This window comes from Vombatus ursinus, unplaced genomic scaffold, assembly GCF_900497805.2.
Source record: "Vombatus ursinus unplaced genomic scaffold, bare-nosed wombat genome assembly UNPS02014811.1, whole genome shotgun sequence".
NCBI lineage: Eukaryota > Metazoa > Chordata > Mammalia > Diprotodontia > Vombatidae > Vombatus > Vombatus ursinus.
This window is the reverse complement of record NW_020954589.1, coordinates 7,583,577-7,604,225: the sequence shown is the minus strand read 5'-3', so window position 1 is coordinate 7,604,225 and position 20,649 is coordinate 7,583,577. Positions and strand designations below refer to the sequence as shown.

The 20,649-nt window shown below is 37.6% G+C and overlaps 1 protein-coding gene across 1 annotated transcript in view; it reads right to left on the bottom strand.

Moving 5' to 3' along the window:
- The window catches only part of LOC114053570 (antigen WC1.1-like), a gene marked incomplete at its 5' end in the record, with an annotated part of 50,483 nt that overhangs the window by 1,730 nt on the left and 28,104 nt on the right, over positions 1-20,649 (bottom strand). Inside the window, 6 exon segments of the mRNA XM_027876674.1 lie at positions 1,080-1,165; positions 1,353-1,417; positions 1,520-1,632; positions 11,599-11,913; positions 12,505-12,660; positions 14,127-14,285. Coding sequence (XP_027732475.1) covers positions 1,080-1,165; positions 1,353-1,417; positions 1,520-1,632; positions 11,599-11,913; positions 12,505-12,660; positions 14,127-14,285 — 894 coding nt within the window.

The window sequence follows — 20,649 nt, the reverse complement described above, 5'->3', positions numbered from 1 at the left end:
CAGTTTGGCTTTTTCCTTCATTTTCCCCTGTAGAGTATGGAAGCTTGTCTCTCATATCAAATGATGAGAAGAACATGACAGAATCAAATGGGAAAAGGAAACTCATTCTCCTCCCCATACACCAAGTTGGATCTATCCACAGACATGAGAACAATATGACAATGTGTTCTGACAACAGGGAGTGCTCCCAGTCTTTGTTGATGAAGACAAAAAAGTCACTCTTTGAGATGATTAATTAAAGTGTTCTGGAGAGACTAAGGGACCTCCCAAACATGACAGAAACTCTTATGCCACCTTCCTGGAAGTCTTCATGTTTGGCTGGTGAAGAACTTGATTGACAAGACATTAGTAATGTAAAACAAACTATGTTCTAAGTATTGCAGCATGTTGGGGCTGATGTTTTCCTAACAGAAGGATGCTGTTCTTCATGCACAGGAGGAGAAAAGTGTGGAAAACTCAAAGTTTGTTAGTGAGTGAGCATGTCAGAGCTGGCCAGGAGAGAGGTGGCTCTGCTCATAAAGATGAGTACAATGCATGTGGATGGAAAAGTCCTAACGGTATGAAAGGGAGTTTCATCCATGGTTTCATGTTGTCATCTTTTTGGGACACTCAAACCTTTTTGCTCCAATTCTGTTCTTACCAAGAAAGCTGCAGATTTAGAGGAAATAGTATAATGGTGTTAATAAATTTTATTGAGGTGACTATCCTCTTAGAGAAGTGAAATCATTGCATCTTTGGATCTAAAATTATGAGGGTCCTATGAACTTGTAGGCACTATAATCAATGGGACCCAGACTGACAAAAGAACATCAGAACCAAAGGAATCCAGAGCTCTGGATATTTTCCTTCTAGAGATGAAGCTCAGAGTTCAGGATTGGGTTGTTGGACCTGCCTGCCCATGCAGAGAATGAGAAATGGAAACTAAAATGTTATGGGAAGTAGAGCAGGGAAAACCACAGCAAGCAGGTACAGGCAGAGATTTCTGAAGATGCCAAAGCCATAGATTCTGATAATGACCAAAACATATAGCTTGTTTCCTGAGTGTCTAAGGGAGGAGGGTGGACAGAAGATACACTTACCTGGGCTGCTCAGAAAGTCCTCCTTGTCCCCTGTCCTGTAGTAATCAATCTCTTGGTACATGGCTTCATAAAGAGAATCCCCATATCTGGACAAAGCTGGGACAAATGGCCATGTATCAGAAACTCTGGGCCTGAGACCATCACCTCACATATATTTGTCTCAGGGGCCCTTCTCAATCTATTTTCTGTTCACACTCAGGCAACTCCCTAGTTCTAATATGGATGCCTGTTCTGCCCAGTCCATAAGGTATGATCTTGGTTGGAATTTCATACCTAACACAAGCTCTGTGCTCAAACTTAGCCACTCCTGGGCCAAACACAGTTGGAAGTATTTGGGGCTTGAAAATCAAAGCAAAACACGTGGGTCATAACCGATCCTGAAGTACTTTATTTGGCCTTTTCCAAAATCCCTATCCCTATCATTTCCTGCCTTCACTCACCCACACTCTTTCCCATGTTGTTCGGTGACCCATGGGTTGCCCACCTTTTTGCTGGATTCTCCCTCTATGCATCTGAATCACTAGGAGGATGAGGACCAGAAGGAGAAGGACTCCTAAAATGAGGCAGAGGGTCCCAAGCAGAGAGTTCAAAGAGGCCTTAGGTCCTTTGGAGAAGAAGAATCATAAGGCTCTGGATTACGGAAGAAGTTATCAAACTCTCCTCAGGACAACTCAGTGAGTTTATATGGGGAAAGGAGGGAAATATGAGGCTGACCCTCAAATTGAAGACCCTCCAATTGGGAACCCCTCCCAGCTGCACCATAGAGGGGACTGGGATAGACCTGAATGACCAAGAAAGGACAGTGAAGGGGCAATCCTTCCTTATGGGGACTGAGTTCCAGATCTCTAAACTGGAAATTGGCAGGAGGGTGATACATTCTTGAAGAACCTTCTGTGGATCCCCCCAAACCCCACCTCAACCCCCAGCTCACAAGATTTTCCACGGCTTCCCAGAATTCTGGTACAGTAGATCTCCTTAGAGATGAAAAAATCCCACAAGGTCAACTTTGTGCCTGGGAAGGTTCCTGCTGTTAAATGAACTCATAGCTGGCAGAAGGAGAGTAAAGGTGGCAGAACATTGTACCTTTTGTGGTAGATAGCAACTTCTCACCTAGAAAAAAATATTGGAGAAAAAATATCTGAAGAATGAATAGAGCTTAGGTTGGGCATGGCTTCTGCATCCTGCTCTAAACTCCCTATTATGTGAATATCCTCCCATATTGCTCCATCCAAACAGCTTAGGAAGGCTCCTCGATCTCCTAGTTCTCCTTCATCCAGCTCAAGCTCAAGGAGAGACTTATAGACCATATGTATTGGAGTCAGAGGACCTGTGCTGAAGTCAAATCCTAAGTCCAGATGCCAAAATTGGAAATTTCTGGAAGCACCACATACGCTCTTTTTTCTTTTTTTTTATTAATTTATTTTGATTTATCAATAATCACTTCCATGTTTTTTTGAGTTTAAAATTTTTCTCCCCCTTCCCCCTCACCACCCCATCCAAGACAGTACACAATCTCATATAGGCTATACATTTACATTCCTATTAAACATATTTTCATATTAGTGATGTTGTAAGTAAAAATTAAAACCAATAGGAGGAACCATCAGAAAGAGGAAACAAAACTCAACAGAAGAGAAAAAAAAATAGCAATTCAACTTCCATAGTTCTTTCTTTGGATGTGGATAGCATTTTCCATCATGAGGCCTCTGGAGATGTCTTAGATCCTTGTATTGATGGGAAAGGTTAAGTTTATCTCTACTAGTCATCGCACAACATGGTTGTTATTGTGTACAACTTTCTCTTGGTTCTGCTCACTTCACTCAGCATCAGACCATGCAAGTATTTCCAGGTTTTTCTGAAGTCAGCCTCTTCATCATTTTTTATACCACAATAGTATTCCATCACATTCACATACCACAACTTACTCATCCATTCCCCAATTGATGGGCATCCTCTCAATTTCCAATTCTTTGCCACCACAAAAAGAGATGCTATGAGTATTTTTGTACATGTGGGTCCTTTTCCCATTTCTATGATCTCTATGGGATATAGCCCTAGAAGTGTTATTGCTGGGTCATTTTTATAGCTCTTTGGGCATAATTCCAAATTGCTCTCCAAAATGGGGGGATCATTTCACAACTCCACCAACAATGCTTTTGTGTTCCAATTTTCCCACATCTTCTCCAACATCTATCATTTTCCTGTTTTGTCATGTTGACCAATCTGATAGGTGTGATGTGGTACCTCAGAGTTGTTTTGATTTGCATTTCTCTAATCAGTAGTGATTTAGAGCATTTTTTCATATGACTATAGATGGCTTTAATTTCTTCATCTGAGAACTGCCTGTTCATATCCTTTGACCATTTATCAATTGGAGAATGGCTTGTATTCTTATAAATTTGACTTAATTCTCTATATATTTTAGAAATGAGGCCCTTATCAGAGAGACTGGTTGTAAAAATTCTTTCCCAGTTTTCTACCTTCCTTCTAATATTAGTTGCATTGGCTTTGTTTGTGCAAAAACTTTTCAATTTAATGTAATCAAAATTATCCATTTTGCTTTTTGTAATGTTCTCTATCTCCTGTTTGGTCATGAATTCTTCTGTTCTCCATAAATCTGATAGGTAAACTATTCCTTACTCTTCCAGTTTCCTTATACTATCAACCTTTATATCTAAATCATGAACCCACTTTGATTTTATTTTGATATATGGTGTGAGATTTTGGTCTAAGCCTAGTTTCTGCCATACTCTTTTCCAGTTTTCCTAGCAGTTTATTTCAAAGAGTGGGTTCTTATCCCAGAAGTCTTTGTGTTTATCAAATAATAGATTACTATAGTCATTGACTACTGTGTCTTGCATATTCCACTGATCCACCACTCTATTCCTTAGTCAGTACCAAGCAGTTTTGATGATTGCTGCTTTATAATAAAATTTAAGATCTGGAATGGCTAGGCCACCTTCCCCTGCATTTCTTTTCAATAGTTCCCTTGATATTCTGGACCTTTTCTCCTTTCAAATGAATTTTGTTATTATTTTTTCTAACCTTATAAAATAATTTTTGGTAGTTTGATTGGTATGGCACTGAATAAGTAAATTAGCTTTGGTAGAATCATCATTTTTATTATATTAGCTTGGCCTACCCATGAGCAACTGATGTTTTTCCAATTATTTAGATCTGACTTTATTTGTGTGAAAAATGTTTTGTAATTGTGTTCATAAAGTTCCTGGGTTTGTTTCAGGAGGTAGACTCTTCAATAATTTATAATATCTACAGTAAGTTTAAATGAAATTTCTCTTTCTATCTCCTGTTGTTGGGCTTTGTTGGTAATATATAGAAATGCCAATGATTTATGTAGGTTTATTTTATACCCTGCAACTTTGCTAAAGTTGTTTATTATTTTGAGTAGTTTTTTACTTGATTCTCTAAGTATATCATCATGTCATCTACAAAGAGTGATGGCTTTGTTTCTTCTTTGCCTATTCTAATACCTTCAATGTCTTTTTCTTCTCTTATTGCTACAGCTAATGTTACAAGTACAATATTGAATAGCAATGGTGATAATGGACATCCTTGTTTCCCCCCCCCATCTTATTGGAAATGTTTCTAGCTTGTCCCCATTACATATTATGCTTGCTGAAGGTTTTAGATAGATGCTATTTATTATTTGAAGGAAGACTCCATTTATACCTATGCTTTCTAGTGTTTTTAATAGGAATGGGTGTTGTATTTTGTCAAAAGTTTTTTCTGCATCTATTGAGATGATCATGTGGTTTCTGTTAGCATTGGTGTTGATATGCTCAATTATGCTGATCGTTTTCCTAATATTGAACCTGCCCTGCATTCCTGGTATAAATCCTACCTGGTCATAGTGTATTATTCTTGTGATAAGTTGTAGTAATCTACTTGCTAAATTTTGTTCAAAATTTTTGCATGTATATTCATCAGAGAAATTGGTCTATAATTTTCTTTCTGTGTTTTGACTCTTCCTGGTTTAGGTATCAGCACCATTTTTGTATCATAAAAAGAATTTGGTAAGACTCCATCTTCACCTATTTTCCCAAATAGTCTATATAGTATTGGAATTAATTGTTCTTTAAATGTTTGATAGAATTAGCATGTAAATCCATCTGGCCCTGGAGATTTTTTCCTAGGGAGTTCATCAATGACTTGTTCAATTTCTTTTTCTGAGATGGGGTTATTTAAGTATTTCAATTCCTCTTCTGTTAATCTGGGAAATTTATATTTTTGTAAATATGTATCCATTTCACTAAGATTGTCAAATTTATTAGCACACAGTTGGGCAAAATAATTCCTAATTATTGTTTTAATTTCCTCTTCCTTGGTTGTAGCTTCATCCTTTTCATTCTTGATGCTAATAATTTGGTTTTCTTCTTTCTTTTTGTAAATTAAATTAACCAAAGGTTTATCTATTTTTTATTTTTTTCATAAAACCAGCTCTTAGTTTTATATATTAGTTAATTAGTTCTCTTAATTTCAATTTTACTAATTTTTCCTTTGGTTTTCAATATTTCTAATTTGGTGTTTAATTGAGGATTTTTAATTTGTTCTTTTTCTAGTTTTTTAAGTTCATTGATCTCCTCTTTTTCTATTTTATTTATGTAAGCATTTAGAGATATAAAACATCCCCTAAGAATTGCTTTCACTGCATCCCATAAGTTTTGGTGTGTTGTCTCATTATTGTCATTCTCTTGAATGAAATTATTGATTGTTTCTACGATTTGTTGTTTGACCCAATCATTTTTTAGGATTAGATTATTTAGTTTCCAATTATTTTTTAATATATCTTTCCATGGAAGGGTCACATATTCTCTAAGAAAGTTCTGTAGGTCCCCTGACCCCTACTTCAACCTCTCACTCACAAGTTTCTGAGCAGATTCTCTGACCTAACAGAGTTAATTCTCCAAGACATGAAAGATTCCCATAGGGAATGGATGTCTCATATAACCTTCCTCCTGTCCTGTAGACATCTCAAACTCAATGTGCCCAAAATTATTCCATTATCTCTAGCTACTTCTCCTCCTCACACTCTTTTCCCCCTTCCAAACTTCCATATTACTGTAGAAGACACTACCACCTTCCCAATCACTCAGACTCACAATCTTTGTGCTATCCTTAAACCTTCATTTTCACTTTCCCCATAGATCCAATTAGTTGGAAAATCTTGTCATTTTCATCTCCACATATTCCTTTCTCTCCACGAATACAGCCACTACTCTCAGGTCCCCACCATCTTCAGGACTATTACAAAGCCTTCTGATTGGTCCTCCCTATGCCAATCTATCCTTCATTCAGTTGCTAACGTGATCATTCTAGAGTAGACTTTTGGCTACGTCATTTTTCAGTCATATCTGACTCTCTTTGACCCCATTTGGGGTTTTCTTGACAGAAATACTGGAGCGATCTGCCATTTCCTTCTCTACCTCATTTTACAATCGAAGAACTGAGGCAGAGTTAAGTGACTTACCCAGGGTCATACAGCTGGGAAGTGTCTGAGCCTAGATTTGAACTTCAGGAAGGTAAGTATTCCTGACTCTAGGATTGTACCACTTAGCTATTCATATCATGCCCATGTTCAATAAAATCCTGTACCTCCTTGCTAACTCCAGTATCCAATAGAATTTCTTCACAGTTCCTCATAACTCGATCCCATTGGATGATAGCTAGCAGGGATGGATGGATAAAGTGAGAGGTTTGTTTCTGCAGATAGGGGAGACAGGTTATGCTTTAATGTCTTCATCTGAAAACAGCTTTTTCTTTACCTTTGACCATTTGTCAATTGGGAAATAACTTATGTTCTTATAAATTTGACTTAATGCTCTATATATTTTAGAAATGAGGCTCTTATCACAGATGCTGGTTGTAAAAAATTCTTTCCCAGTTTTCTGCTTCCCTCCTAATCTTGGTTGTATTGGCTTTGTTTGTGGAAAAACTTTTCAATTTAATGTAGTCAAAATTACCAATTTTGATTTTCATTATGTTCTCTATCTCTTGTTTGGTCATAAATTCTTCTGTTTTCCATAAATCTGACAGGTAAACTCTTCCTTGCTCTCCCAGTTTGCTCAGAGTATCAGCCTTTATATCTAAGTCGTGTACCCATTTTGACTTTATTTTGGTATATGGTGTAAGATTTTGGTGTACGTTTTGTTTCTGCCATACTCTTTTCCAGTTTTCCAGCAGTTTTTGTTAAATAGTGAGTTTTTATCCTAGAAGCTGAGGTCTTTGGGTATATCAAATAGTAGATTATTATAGTCATTGGCTACTATGTCTTGCATACCTAACCTATTCAACTGATCCACCACTCTACGTCTTAACCAATAGCAAGTAGTTTTGATAATTGCTGCTTTATACTGCAATTTAAGACCTGGAACAGCTGGGCCACCTTCCTTAGCATTTCTTTTCATAAGTTCCCTTGATATTCTGGAGATTTTGTTTTTCTAAATGAATCTTATTATTTTTTCTAGCTCTGTAAAATAATTTTTGATAGTTTGATTGGTATGTCATTGAATAAGTAAATTAATTTAGGTAGAATTGTCATTTTTATTATACTAGCTCGGCCTACCCATGAGCAACTGATGTTTTTCCAGTTATTTAGATCTGACTTTATTTGTGTGAAAAGTGTTTTGTAATTGTGTTCATAAAGTTCCTGGGTTTGTTTCGGGAGGTAGACTCCTAAATATTTTATGTCTACAGTAACTTTAAGTGGAATTTCTCTTTCTATCTCTTGCTGTTGGGCTTTCTTGGTAATATTAGGAATGCTTCTGATTTTTGTGGATTTATTTTATAACCTGAAACTTTGCTAAAGTTGTTTATTATTTCGAGTAGTTTTTTACTTGATTCTCTAGGATTCTCTAAGTATATCATCATATCACCTGCAAAGAATGATAGATTTGTTTCTTCTTTGCCTATTCTAATACCTTCAATTTCTTTTTCTTCTCTTTTTGCTAAAGCTAACATTTATACTACCATATTGAACAACAGTGGTGATAATGGACATTGTTGTTTCACCCCCAATCTTATTGGAAATGCTTGTAGCATGTCCCCATTACATGTAATGCTTGCTGAAGGATTTAAGTAGATGCTACTTATCATTTTAAAGATGACTCCATTTATTTTTTATTTGTTTATTTATTTTTAGTTTTTAACATTCACTTCCAGAAGATTTTGAGTTTCAAATTTTCTCCCCATCTCACTCCTCCCCCCCACCCCAAGATGGCATACATTCTGAATACCCCTTCCCCTAATCTGCACTCCCTTCTATCACCCTATCTTCTTTTATCCCCTTCCCTTCTGTTTTCCTGTAGGCCAGAATAGATTTCTATACCCCACTGCCTGTATATCTTATTTCCCAGTTGCATATGAAAACAACTTTTAACACTTGTTTTTAAAACTTTGAGTTCCAAATTTTCTCCCTTCCTCCCTCCCCAACCACCCTCATTGAGAAGGCAAGCAACTCGATACAGGTTATACATGTGTAGTCATGCAAAACACTTCCATAGTAGTCTTGTTGTGGAAAACTAAATATATTTCCCTTCATCCTATCCTGCCCCCCATTTATTCTATTCTCTCTTTTGACTCTGTCCCTCCTCAGAAGTGTTTGCTTCTGATTAACCCCCATGTATTCTATCCCCTCTTTTAACCCTGTTGCTCCTCAGAGGTGCTTGCATCTGATTACCCCCTCCCCCAATTCTGCCCTCCCTTCTATCATCCCCTGGCTCTCTTATCTGCTTCCCCCCTATTTTCTTTTAGGGTAGGATTGATTTCCATACCCAATTGAGTGTGTATGTTATTCCTTCCTTAAGCCAAATCTGATGAGAAGAAAATTCACTCATTTCCTCTCACTTTCCCCCACTTCCCTTCCAGTGTAAAAGCTTTTTCTTGTCTGTTTTATGTGAGATAATTTACCCCATTCTACCTCTCTCTTTCTACTTCTCCCAGAATAATCCTCTCTCACCTCTTAATTTTATTTTTTAGATATCACCCTTTCATCTTCAATGCACCCAGTGCCATCTCTCTCTCTCTCTCTCTCTCTCTCTCTCTCTCTCTCTCTCTCTCTCCATATAATTTTTCCCTCTAACTACTCTAATACTGACAAAGGTCTCATGGGTTACAAATATTATCTTTCCATGTTGGGATATAAACAGTTCAACTTTAATAAGTCTCTTGTTCTCTTATGATTTCTCTTTCCCATTTACCTTTTCATGCTTTTCTTGAGTCTTGTATATTTGAAAGTCAAATTTTCTATTCAACTCTGGTCTTTTCATCAAGAATGCTTGAAAGTCCTATATTTCACTGAATGTCCACTTTTCCCCCTGAAGGATTATACTCAGTTTTGCTGGGTAAGTGATTCTTGGTTGTAATCCTATCTCCTTTGACCTCTGGAATACTATATTCCAAGCCATCCAGTCCCTTAATGTAGAAGCTGCGAAATTTTGTGCTATCCTGATTATGTTTCCACAACACTTGAATTGTTTCTTTCTGGGTATTTGCAATATTTTCTCCTCGACCTAGGAACTCTGGAATTTGGCTATAATATTCCTAGGAGTTTTCCTTTGGAGATCTCTTTCAGGAGGTGATCAGTGGAGTTTTTTAATTTCTATTTTACTCTATGGTTCTAGAATATTAGGGCAGTTTTCCTTGATAATTTCTTGAAAGATGATGTCTAAGTTCTTTTTTTGATCATGGCTTTCAGGTAGTCCAATAATTTTTTAATTATCTCTCCTGGATCTATTTTCCAGATCAATTGTTTTTCCAACAAGAAATTTCATATTGTCTTCTACTTTTCGTTCTTTTGGCTTTGTTTTACAATTTTTTGATTTCTCATAAAGTCATTAACTTCCATTTGCTCCATTCTAATTTTTAAGGAAGTATTTTCTTCATTGAACTTTTGGACATTTTTTTCCATTTGGCCAATTCTAATTTTTAAAGCATTTTTCTCCTCATTGACTTTTTTGAACCTCTTCTGCCATTTGGGTTAGTCTATTTTTTAAGGTGTTATTTCCTTCAGTATTTTGGGGGTCTCCTTTAGCAAACTGTTGACTAGTTTTTCACAATTTTCTTGCATCACTCTCATTTCTCTTCCCAGTTTTTCCTCTACTTCTCTTACTTACTACTCAAAATCCTTTTTGAGCTCTTCCATGGCCTGGAACTGGTTCCTATTTTTCTTGGAGGCTTTGGATGTAGGAGCTTTGACTTTGTTGTCTTCTTCTAGTTGTATGTTTTGATGTTCTTTTTCACCAAAGAAAGATTTTATGGTCTTTTTTTTTTTTTTTGCTCTGTTTGCTCATGATCCCAAACAATTGCATGAGTTTTGCTGAGGCCCCCTCTTTCTTTGTGTGGCCGTGCTGAATTGCGCTCCTCTCACAGCCTGGCTCGATAGACCTTTCCAATGAACTATCCAAGTTGTCTTGGGCTGGAAATTTGCTTCACTCTGTCTTTTTGTGACTTCTGCTGCTCTAGAATTTGTTTAGAGCCATTTTTTACAGGTTTTTGGAGGAGTTTGGGGGAGAGCGCAAGCAAGTGATTTCTTTTACTCACCTATCTTGGCTCTACCCCCCAACTCCATGTATTCCTATGCTCTTTAGTATTTTTAATAGGAATGGTTGTTGTATTTTGTCAAAAGCTTTTTCTGCATCTATTGAGGTAATCTTGTGGTTTCTATTAGTTTTGTTGTTAATATGATCGATTATGCTGATAGTTTTCCTAATATTGAACCAAGCCTGCATTCCTGGTATAAATCCTGCCTGGTCATAGTGTATCATTCTCATGAGAGATTGCTGTAATCTATTTGCAAATATTTTGTGTAAAATTTTCCCATCTATATTCATTAAGGAAATTGGTCTATAGTTTTCTTTCCTTGTTTTGACTCTTCCCAGTTTAGGAATTAACACCATATTTTTATCATAAAAAGAATTTGGTAAGGCTTCTTCTTTGCCTATTTTCCAAAAATAGTCTACATAGTATTGGAATTAATTGTTCTTTAAATGTTTGATAGAATTTGCTTCTAAGTACATCTGGCCCTGAAGATTTTTTCCTAGGTAGTTCGTTGATGGCTTGTCCCATTTCTTTTTCTGAGATGGGGTTGTTTAAGTAGTTTCTGTCCTCTTCTGTTAATCTGGGCAATGTATATATTTGTAAATATTCATCCATTTCACTAAGATTGTCAAATTTATGGGCATACAGTTGGGCAAAATTGTACTTTAATATTGTTTTAATTTCCTCTTCATTGGTGATGAATTCACCCTTTTCATTTTTGATACTGGTAATTGGTTTTCTTCTTCTTTTTTTTTTTAATTAAATCAACCAAAGGTTTATCTATTTTGTTGGTTTGATCATAAAACCAACTCTTAGTTTTATTCTAAACAGGGGGGGTGGGAGGGAGAGGGAAAACATTTAAAACTCAAAAGCTTATTGAAGTAATTGTTGAAAACTAAAAATAAATTAATTAATTTATTAAAAATTAAAAAAGGAGTTAAACCAAAGAGATAGATGTAGTTACCTTCACAAGTGATAAGGGCTTCCTCTCCCTGGTGGCAAGAATTCTGGTGCCAAGATTGAAAAGGACAGTACCAGAGGAAAGATTCTTGACCTTGGCAGTTGATTTTGTCTATCCACCAGGTCTTCCAACTTTCTCTGGGATGAAACAATGTTTCAATATTTCCCTTGGCACCACATTTCAGGTGTCTGCAAATCACTGATACAGTATTGTAGTCCATGGAGTTGGAGCAAACACTACCCCACATTCCATTGTAGAAAACCTCTAGCCATCCAGAGCACTTACGGTCATCACTCGCCAGCCTGAGATCCAAGGATTCTGTAAATGGAGAAGAATATATGGCACGTTCAGAAGGGACACTTGTTCCTATATTCTCTGGGTCTCTTCCCTCTGGAAATTGTATTAGGTTCTCTGGCTCTGCTGGGGAATCTCCACTGGCTAGTACAGACACCAGACCTTCTTTTTCCAGAATTCCTTCCTCTATATTTCTGAACATTTCTCTCTGAAAGAAGACAGGAAATGCCTTTACTGCAATTTCACTATTCAGTTTCACAGTTTCAAAATCAGTGTGTATGTGTGAACCACCAAAACAAATCAGCAGATATGTATTATATATCTATTCTCTGAATAGCACTTTTCTAGGAAATGAAGGTATGAGGAATACACACACACACACATACACATATTCATAAGGGAGGAGAACCACCTATACCAAAGTTGGAGATAAATAAAAATCATCTTTCAGATAAGAGTCCTTGCTCTGAAACTGCAATCTAGGAAGGGCTCTGATTAGGGCAGGAAGTCCTCCTCCCTGTTTGAATCAGCTTCTTCTCTCTCAGGTCTCTAAGATCCACCTCCTCAGTGCTCCCATAAGTCCCTCAGTGTTAGTGGGACATGTGTGGCCCAGACCTGAGCAGAGGACTCCTGCATCCACTTTGTGCCTGCAGTCATGCTGACCCCAATGGAGGGAAGGGCACTCCCCTAGGTGGGATTCATTTCCAGAGCAGCTAAGCTCATCCAGCCAGATGGGCCCTGATCCTTGTCCAAAGTGAGCAAAGACCATGACTTTGAGGGCAAGTAATCACTTCTGCAAATGAATCTTTTTTATGATTTGATAGTTCTACTCTATACAACCCATTCTCTCCAGTCTTTGAGTCTGTAGCAAGCGCACAATACTTTGACACTTGACTGTAGCACCTGTTACATTTGCTACAGAGATTTTTGTGCATATGATGATGATACACATAATCTTTGTGGATTTGTCAATAGACTACGGTAAGGACAGAGTAGATGATCTTGGTTGCCAGAAACCATCTTTAGAGGACTTCAGAAAAGGTTCTATTTTTTTAATAATCAGATAATAATGTGCTTAGAGCAGGAACCCGAAGACTAATCTCTCTGTGTTTCACTGGGAATGGAATCAGTGCACCTTAGTTGTATTAGACCCCTTCATGCAAAGGAATACTAGCAACATGGAGATATAACTAACTAGAGGAAATGATTAATATCAGTGAATGAAGCACCAACTACAAGTGATCCCTCTCGACTTCTGCAGTCAACCTTATTGCTACTCCTCACAATTGGTATACTCTCGTTTGTGAGGTTTGTTTGCTTTAGAATGGAGACTCTATCTCCTTTTGTCTACCTTTTGGTCTTCATATAAAACTATACAACCAAGGAGGTAAAAGTACAGTCAAGATGACAGAATAACAGGAATTAGTACCTAGTGCCTCCCAAAAAACTCCTCCAAACAGATATAAAAAGGCACCAGACCAAGTGCTGATATGGAACATCTAAGAAAAAAATGAGGATGAGACATTTTTTTCCAGCTCAGGTCAGGAAAGTGTGACAGACAGAGAAATCTCCAGATACAAGTCTGGCTAGGACTTTGTAGGGCATGGACAGCCCTGAAAAGGGAGAGACTATGCACCCCATATACTCTATTCAAGTACGTCAGTAAGGTTCCCAAATCCCCTACATACTCTCTCCCCATTGCAAGCCTGGAGAGAGCTCTGGAGGACAGAAGAGATATTGTAGTTCTGGGAATTACAGGACCTGTGTTAAAAATTTCCCAACAAAATATAATTGTTAGTCTGTGTGACCTAGTGGCAGTCATATAATCTCGGTGGATTTCTATTTCCTCCTCTGTGAAATAAAGTTGGACTTCTATTTCTTCCTCTGTAAAATAAAGACATTGATATGAGGACCATTGATTTTAACTTGAGTGCTAATTTGTATGACCCCAGGATCAGATTACAGCTTTCCCTTGTACCAGAGGAAAGACCTGTGGAAGCTCCATTTATATATAAACTCTAGCCCCATGTCCTCCAGCTCAATTTCCGTTCTCAGAGCTCCCAACCCCATCTTATGTCCTTCACACTCACTTGAGCACCTGACACCAGCATCCTCCTCGTGAATACAGAAAGACTGTCCCCCAAGTATTACAGGGCAATTCCACAGAAAGGACTCTTTCCCTATGCACTGTACAGCAGGCAGCCAGATTCCTAGACCAAATGCAGAGCCTACCACACCATCCAAAGCAGAGCCACAGCCCCGCTGCTGACAAACCACATGAGCATCTGCTAGGTCCCATAAGTAACTACATACTGTCCCCCAGGAGCCACTGTGCCAGATCTGCACTCATCCAGAGAATGGGGTCTCTCCTCCCCTGAGTTGGAGTTTGTCTGTGTCTGGAAATGAAGCAACATCTCCTGTTACACTCCCAACTTGGAAGGGAGGAACCTCTAAAAACTCCAGGTATAGAGAGAAATGAACTGAGATGCCTGTACAGTGATCTGAGGCCAGGCAGTTAATTTTCTTCTTGTATATGTCATGTTTCGACAAAGGTGTATTCATGTGGTCTCCCCCATTAGACTTGGAGCTCTTTGAAGGCAAGGACTGCTTTCTTGCCTTTTTTCGATCACCAGGGCTTAGTACAGTGCCTGGCACATAGTAGTTGCTTTAAAAATTACTACTTACTTTGTACAAAGAAGCTATATACAACATGAATTAGACACCTTTAGAAAGGCAGAGCAACAATGGTGAAGTAAAAGCAAGGGGTCATCCAACCTCTCCCAAATTCCCCTCCAAACAACTTTAAAATGATGCCTCAAAGTGAATTCTGGAGCAGCAAACCAACAAAAGCACTGAGTGAAACAATATTCCTGCCCAAGACAACTTAAAAGGTTGGCAGGAAAGTTCCATCTCAAGGGCAAGAAAGAAATGCAATCTAATGCATGCCACACCAGGCAAGTCAGTCCTGAGGCTCCAGGCTCTTGCACAAGGCAGCAAGTAGCAGGCCACACCTAGCACTAACCAGTAGCAGGCCTTGGGGCAACTGAACTTGTGGCAGTGTCTTCCATAGCTCTCAGTCCACAAATAATAAAAAGGTTGCATAACTGGTGAAAAGGAGAATACTACAGACCCTTTGCTGGCACTGGGTGCAGGACTATATTGCATTATCCATACTCAGTTGGCAGGTCACAGTCTTAGAGGAAGGAGGAGGATTTGCACATTACAAATGCCAGCCACAGGGGACCAGGACCATAGTCAGAGTTCCAGGGCAGAAAACAGTAACTGTGGTCACTTCCAGACCAGAGTACAGGCTAGGAGAGCAGTAATGTTTCATTCGATGTCCTCTCCACCATGGGGGCAGAAACCAATTTTAACATAGAGTTAAATATAAATATTTATATATTATTGATTATACATATAATATATTTGCTTATATTACACATACATATATATATATGTATATATATATATATAATAGACTGGAAAATGAACAAGCACCAATAAAAAAGAAGCAGATAACAGAGTGTATTAAAATCCTACAATATGTTGTTTACACAAAACACACTTGAAGTAGAGAGTCCCATGCAGAGTAAAGATAAGAGATTGTAGCAGAATCTGCTATGTTTCAGCTGAAGTAAAAAAAAAAAAAAGGCAGAGGTAGCAATCATAATCTCAGACAAATAAAAATCAAAAATAGATCTGATTAAATGAGATAAACAAGGAAACTACATCTTGTTAAAAGGTATCATAGACAATGATATCATAGATATGCACCAAAGGGTAGAGCATCCAAATTCCTAAAGGAAAAGTTAAATGTGTTACAAGAACAAATAGACAATAAAACCATACTAGTGGGGGACCTCAACATTTCCCCCTCAGAATTACATAAATCTAACCAAGAAATAAGGAAGAAAGAAGTTAGTGTTGAATAGGATGCTAGAAAAGTTAGATATGATATACTTTTTTCTCAGCAGTATATGATACCTACACAAAAACTGACCATGTTTTAGGGCATCAAATCTCGCAACCAAATGCAAAAAGCAGAAATATTAAATGCATCCTTTTCAAATCATAATGCAATAAAAATTATATTCCATAAAGGGACATGGAAACATAGATTGAAAATTAATTGGAAACTAAATAATCTAATCCTAAAGCATGAGTGGGTCAAATAAAAATTCATAGAAACAATAAATAATTTCATTAAAGAAAATGACAATGAGACAACATACCAAAATTTCAGGGATGCAGCCAGAGCAGTACTTAGGGAAAAATTTGTATCTCTAAAGCCTTACAATAACAAAAAAGAGAAAGAATAAATCAATAATGTGGATATGCAACTGACAATAAAAAAACTAGAAAGAAAACAAATTAAAATCCAGAATTAAACCCTAAATTGGAAATCATGAAAATCAAAAGAGAGATGAATAAAATTGAGGGTAAGAAAACCGTTAAACTAATAAATAAATTTAGGAGTTAGTTTTATGGAGGTGGAAACAATAAAAGAAGTAAACCATTGGCTAATTTGATTTAAAAAAAAGAAAGAAGAAAACCAGATTACCAGTATCAAAATGAAAAGGCTGAATTCACCACCAATGAAGAGAAAATTAAAGTAATTATTAAGAGCTATTTTGCCCAATTATATACCAATAAATCAGACAATCTAAGTAAAATGGGTGAATATTTACAAAAATATGTATTTCCCAGATTGACAGAAGAGGAAGTAGAATACTTAAATAATGCTATTTTAGAAAAAAAATTGAATAAGACATCAATGAGTTCCTTCAAAAAAAAATCCCAAGGACCAGATGGATTCACAAGTGAATTCAACCAAACAACAAGTAATTCCAATGCTGTATAAACTACTTGGAAAAACAGTCAAAGAAGGAATCCTACCAAATGGCTTTGATGACACCAATATGGCACAGATACATAAACCAGGAAGAGTGAAAACAAAGAAAACTACAGATCAGTTTCCACAGTGAATATTGACCAAAAAAAATAAATAAAATACTATCAAGGAGATAACAGCAATATATCATACAGATATTCATATACTATGAGCATGTTGGATTTATACCAGGCATGCAGGGTTGGTTCAATATTAGGGAAAACATCAGTATAATTGATTGCATAAACAACAAAATGAACAAAAATCAGATGATTATCTCAATAGATGCTGAAAAAGATTTTGACAAAATGCAACAATCATTCCTATTAAAAACTGCACAAGAATAAATGAAACTTTCCATAAAATGATAGGGAATATTTCTCCAAAACCAACAGCAAATGTTATCTGTAATGGGGATAAACTAGAAGCCAGTGAGATTAGGAATGAAACAAGGATGCTCACTTTGAGCACATTATTATTCAACATTGTCCTAAAAATGCTAGCTATAGCAAGAAGCAAAGAAAAAGAAATTGAAGGAATTAGAAGAAGCAATGACGAAACACAACTATTACTCTTTGCAGATGATATGATGATATACTTGGAGAATCCCAGAGAATGAACTAAAAATACTAGATGATATAATTAATAACTTTAATAAAGTTGCAGGATATAAAATAAACCCACATAAATCATCATTATTTCTATATATTAACAACACAGTTCAGTAGGAAAAGATAGAGAAATTCCATTTAAAATGAAAATTCAATTTTGGATATATTCAATTTAAGATGTTTACAGAACATCTAGTTCAAGATGTCCAATAGCGAATTGAAGATGTGAGACCAAAAGTCAGAACAGAAGGTACGCTTCAATAGATAGATCTGAGAATCGTCTGCTTAGAGATGATAATTTCACCCAGTGGAGCTGATGAAATCATCAATGAAACAATATAGACAGAGAAAAGAAGAGAGCCCAGGACACACCCTTGATGAACATCAGTGATTAGTGGGGGTGGCCTGAGGAGACTGAGGAGGAGATGTCAGACAGGTAGGAGGAGGACCAGGACAGAGCAGGGTCATGAAATCCTAGAGAGAAGAGAATATCAAGATGGAGATGGTGATGGACAGTGTCAATGGCTGCAGAGAAGTTGTAAAGTATGAGGATTGAGAAAAGTTAGTTAGATTTGGCAATTAAGAGATTGTTAATCACTTTGGAGAGAGCTGCTTCAGTTGAATGATGACGTTGGAAGTCAAACTGCAAAGTAAAGATGAAAATGAGATGAAAGGTAGTGGAGAGGATACCTAGAGGAGATAGCCTTCACAAGGATTGCAGCCACCATAGCTCTGGACTGGAGGGAATTTCGTCAGTTGGATGAGCTTCCCTGGAAACCTTTCTCTGAAAGCTATCATTTGGACCATAAGAAACTGGATGGACCAAGGACCTTAGGAAATGGTTTTATCAACTGTACTTTCAATATTAGTTAAACATATAAAAATTTATGCTATTGTTACTCTTGTTGCAAGACAACTTATTACAATAACCTGCAAATTGGTCTGTGTGCTTCTAGTCTTTCCCCTTCAATTCATCCTCTAGACAGCTGCTTTGTTGACCTTGACACTACCTTGCTCAAAAATGTCCACTGGCTCTACCTTTTGTCTTCTAGAATAAAACACAAACCCCTCTGTTTGACATTTGAAGGCCTTTCCAATCTAGTTCCAATTTATCTTCCTAGAATGATTTCAGATTATTCTTCCTCATTCAGTCTGTGCTGTAGTCACACTAGACTATTGGCTGTTTCTTATACATGATATTCTGTCTCCCATCCTCTTCCTTTTGTAATTTGTCCCCCACACTGGGAATGATCTCCTTATCTACTAATGCCTCTTGGAATTTTCAAATCCCTTCATATCTTATCTCAAATTATATCATCAAAACCTCCTGATTTCCTAATCACCCCATTCTTAGAATTCTTCCCCCTCTAAAAACAGTTACTTTGGGTCTGCCCTGTATATATTTTGCCTTTACTTTTCAGTGTGTATGTTTCCCTTGTACTCCGAATATCTTTATATCTCCAGCATTTCCCTGGCATACAGCAAGTGCTTAACAGATATTTGAATCAAAAAGATTCATACTGGGAATCCAACCCTGCATTGCCTCCTAAATACATCTAATGCCTGCTTTGTACATCCCGAAGATAAAATACTATGTGTATCCTTCCTCTCAGTGAGATGGGGATGGAGCAGTAGGGAGCCAAGACAGAAAGTGGGAGAGGGCCATGAAATATTTAACATTTCAGAGCAGGAAAACTCCTTTGAGAAAATTTCTCCAAACCCCTCTCTTTTGACAGGAGAGAATAATGAGGTTGAAAGTGGTAAAGTAACTTTCTGAAATTCACATCTCTAGTGGCAGAACCAAGGTCTCCTGACTACAAGCAGTCTTCTTTCCACTACAGCTAAGAGTTGATTTTACAGAAAAAATAGAGGCATGTAACTTGCTCAATTTCTTCCCTAGAGGAGGTTAGTACAAATGAAAGCAGTCAATGCATCCTTACTGAGCACCTACTACAAGCAGGGCTTGACATTGCGGAGAACAGAGAAAAGTATGTGAAATTCTAAGCATTCCCGGGAAGCTTATAATCAGTCACCTTGAGAGTATAAAATTAGGGACTAAATAGAGGAGTTTATGGACTCCTGAGCCTCTGGCCAGATCCCAAATCCATTCCTCTCTGTCTGTAACGGGGATTCTGGGGAGACATCAGGCGACATTACTTATTCTCAGATTCATCATCTATAAAATGTGGATGGCATTGACCAGTCCCCTAGATGCTGGGAGGACTAATTCCAGAGAAAAGAGTTCTAAACTACCTCTGGAGCAAAATATTTGCAAAACACTTTGATTAAAGGAGGGGTGTGAGCCCTTGTAGTTAAACTGACTGGTACAGGTCTTAAAAGCACAAACCCTAGATTGGGGCTCTGACCTAGGCAGCAGGTGCAGTCATGTAGATCCTGTAGTAGCTCTTATCAATATTTCTCCTCTCCCAGTCACAGAGGCCATACAAAACCTTAGGTCATTTCACAGCCTAACAGTGATCTCCCAGCTAAGCCAGTGCAGCCCAGGCCAGCGCAGTCCCAAAAAAGGCTAAATATTGCCTAATGGGTTGACTGACTATGTCAGGGCATCTGTCTGCTTCCTTCATGGATGAAGCCTTCCTTTCATATACTCATATACTCAATTTGACACATGGCAATGATTTTAAATTTCCTTTAGTAATTTAGAAAAATAGCATGGCACTGAGATGATGCTCAAGAGCAGACCAAAGTCAGGAGGTCAATGAGGCCTGGTACTTGGGTCATGGGTCTTCTGTTAGTTCCTTGACCACCTGCCATATTAGAAGTCATTTGAAAGCTCATACCATTCCTGGGACAGTAGGGGACCTTATAATCCAATTCTGGGACCAAATACCATCTCTCCTAATGAATAATCCCCCTCCAAACCTAATTGAGAAGGCTCCCCAAAAGAGAAGAAAAGATATTTGGATATTGTAATTTCCTTGCATTCCCCAAAATAGATGGTAAATATTGTATTACGACTTTCTGCCTGATAATTTATCCCCAAGTTCAGCAGACTGGTCCAGTTAAGTACAACTTCTAATAGTGCAGACCCTGTGGAAGAAGGAAAGTAAAATCTTACCAGAGCTGGTCATTAGAAAACTGAAGAAAAGGAGAACTAGCATCTGGGTAGTAGGAAGTCTCTCTAAGGTCATCCTGACATCCCCAGTCCTGTTGAAGTCTCGAATGCACCAACTCCTCTTGTGTGACCCCAGAGCATTGAATGAGGGATGTACAGTAATAGGAGGGGAGTATATAGAT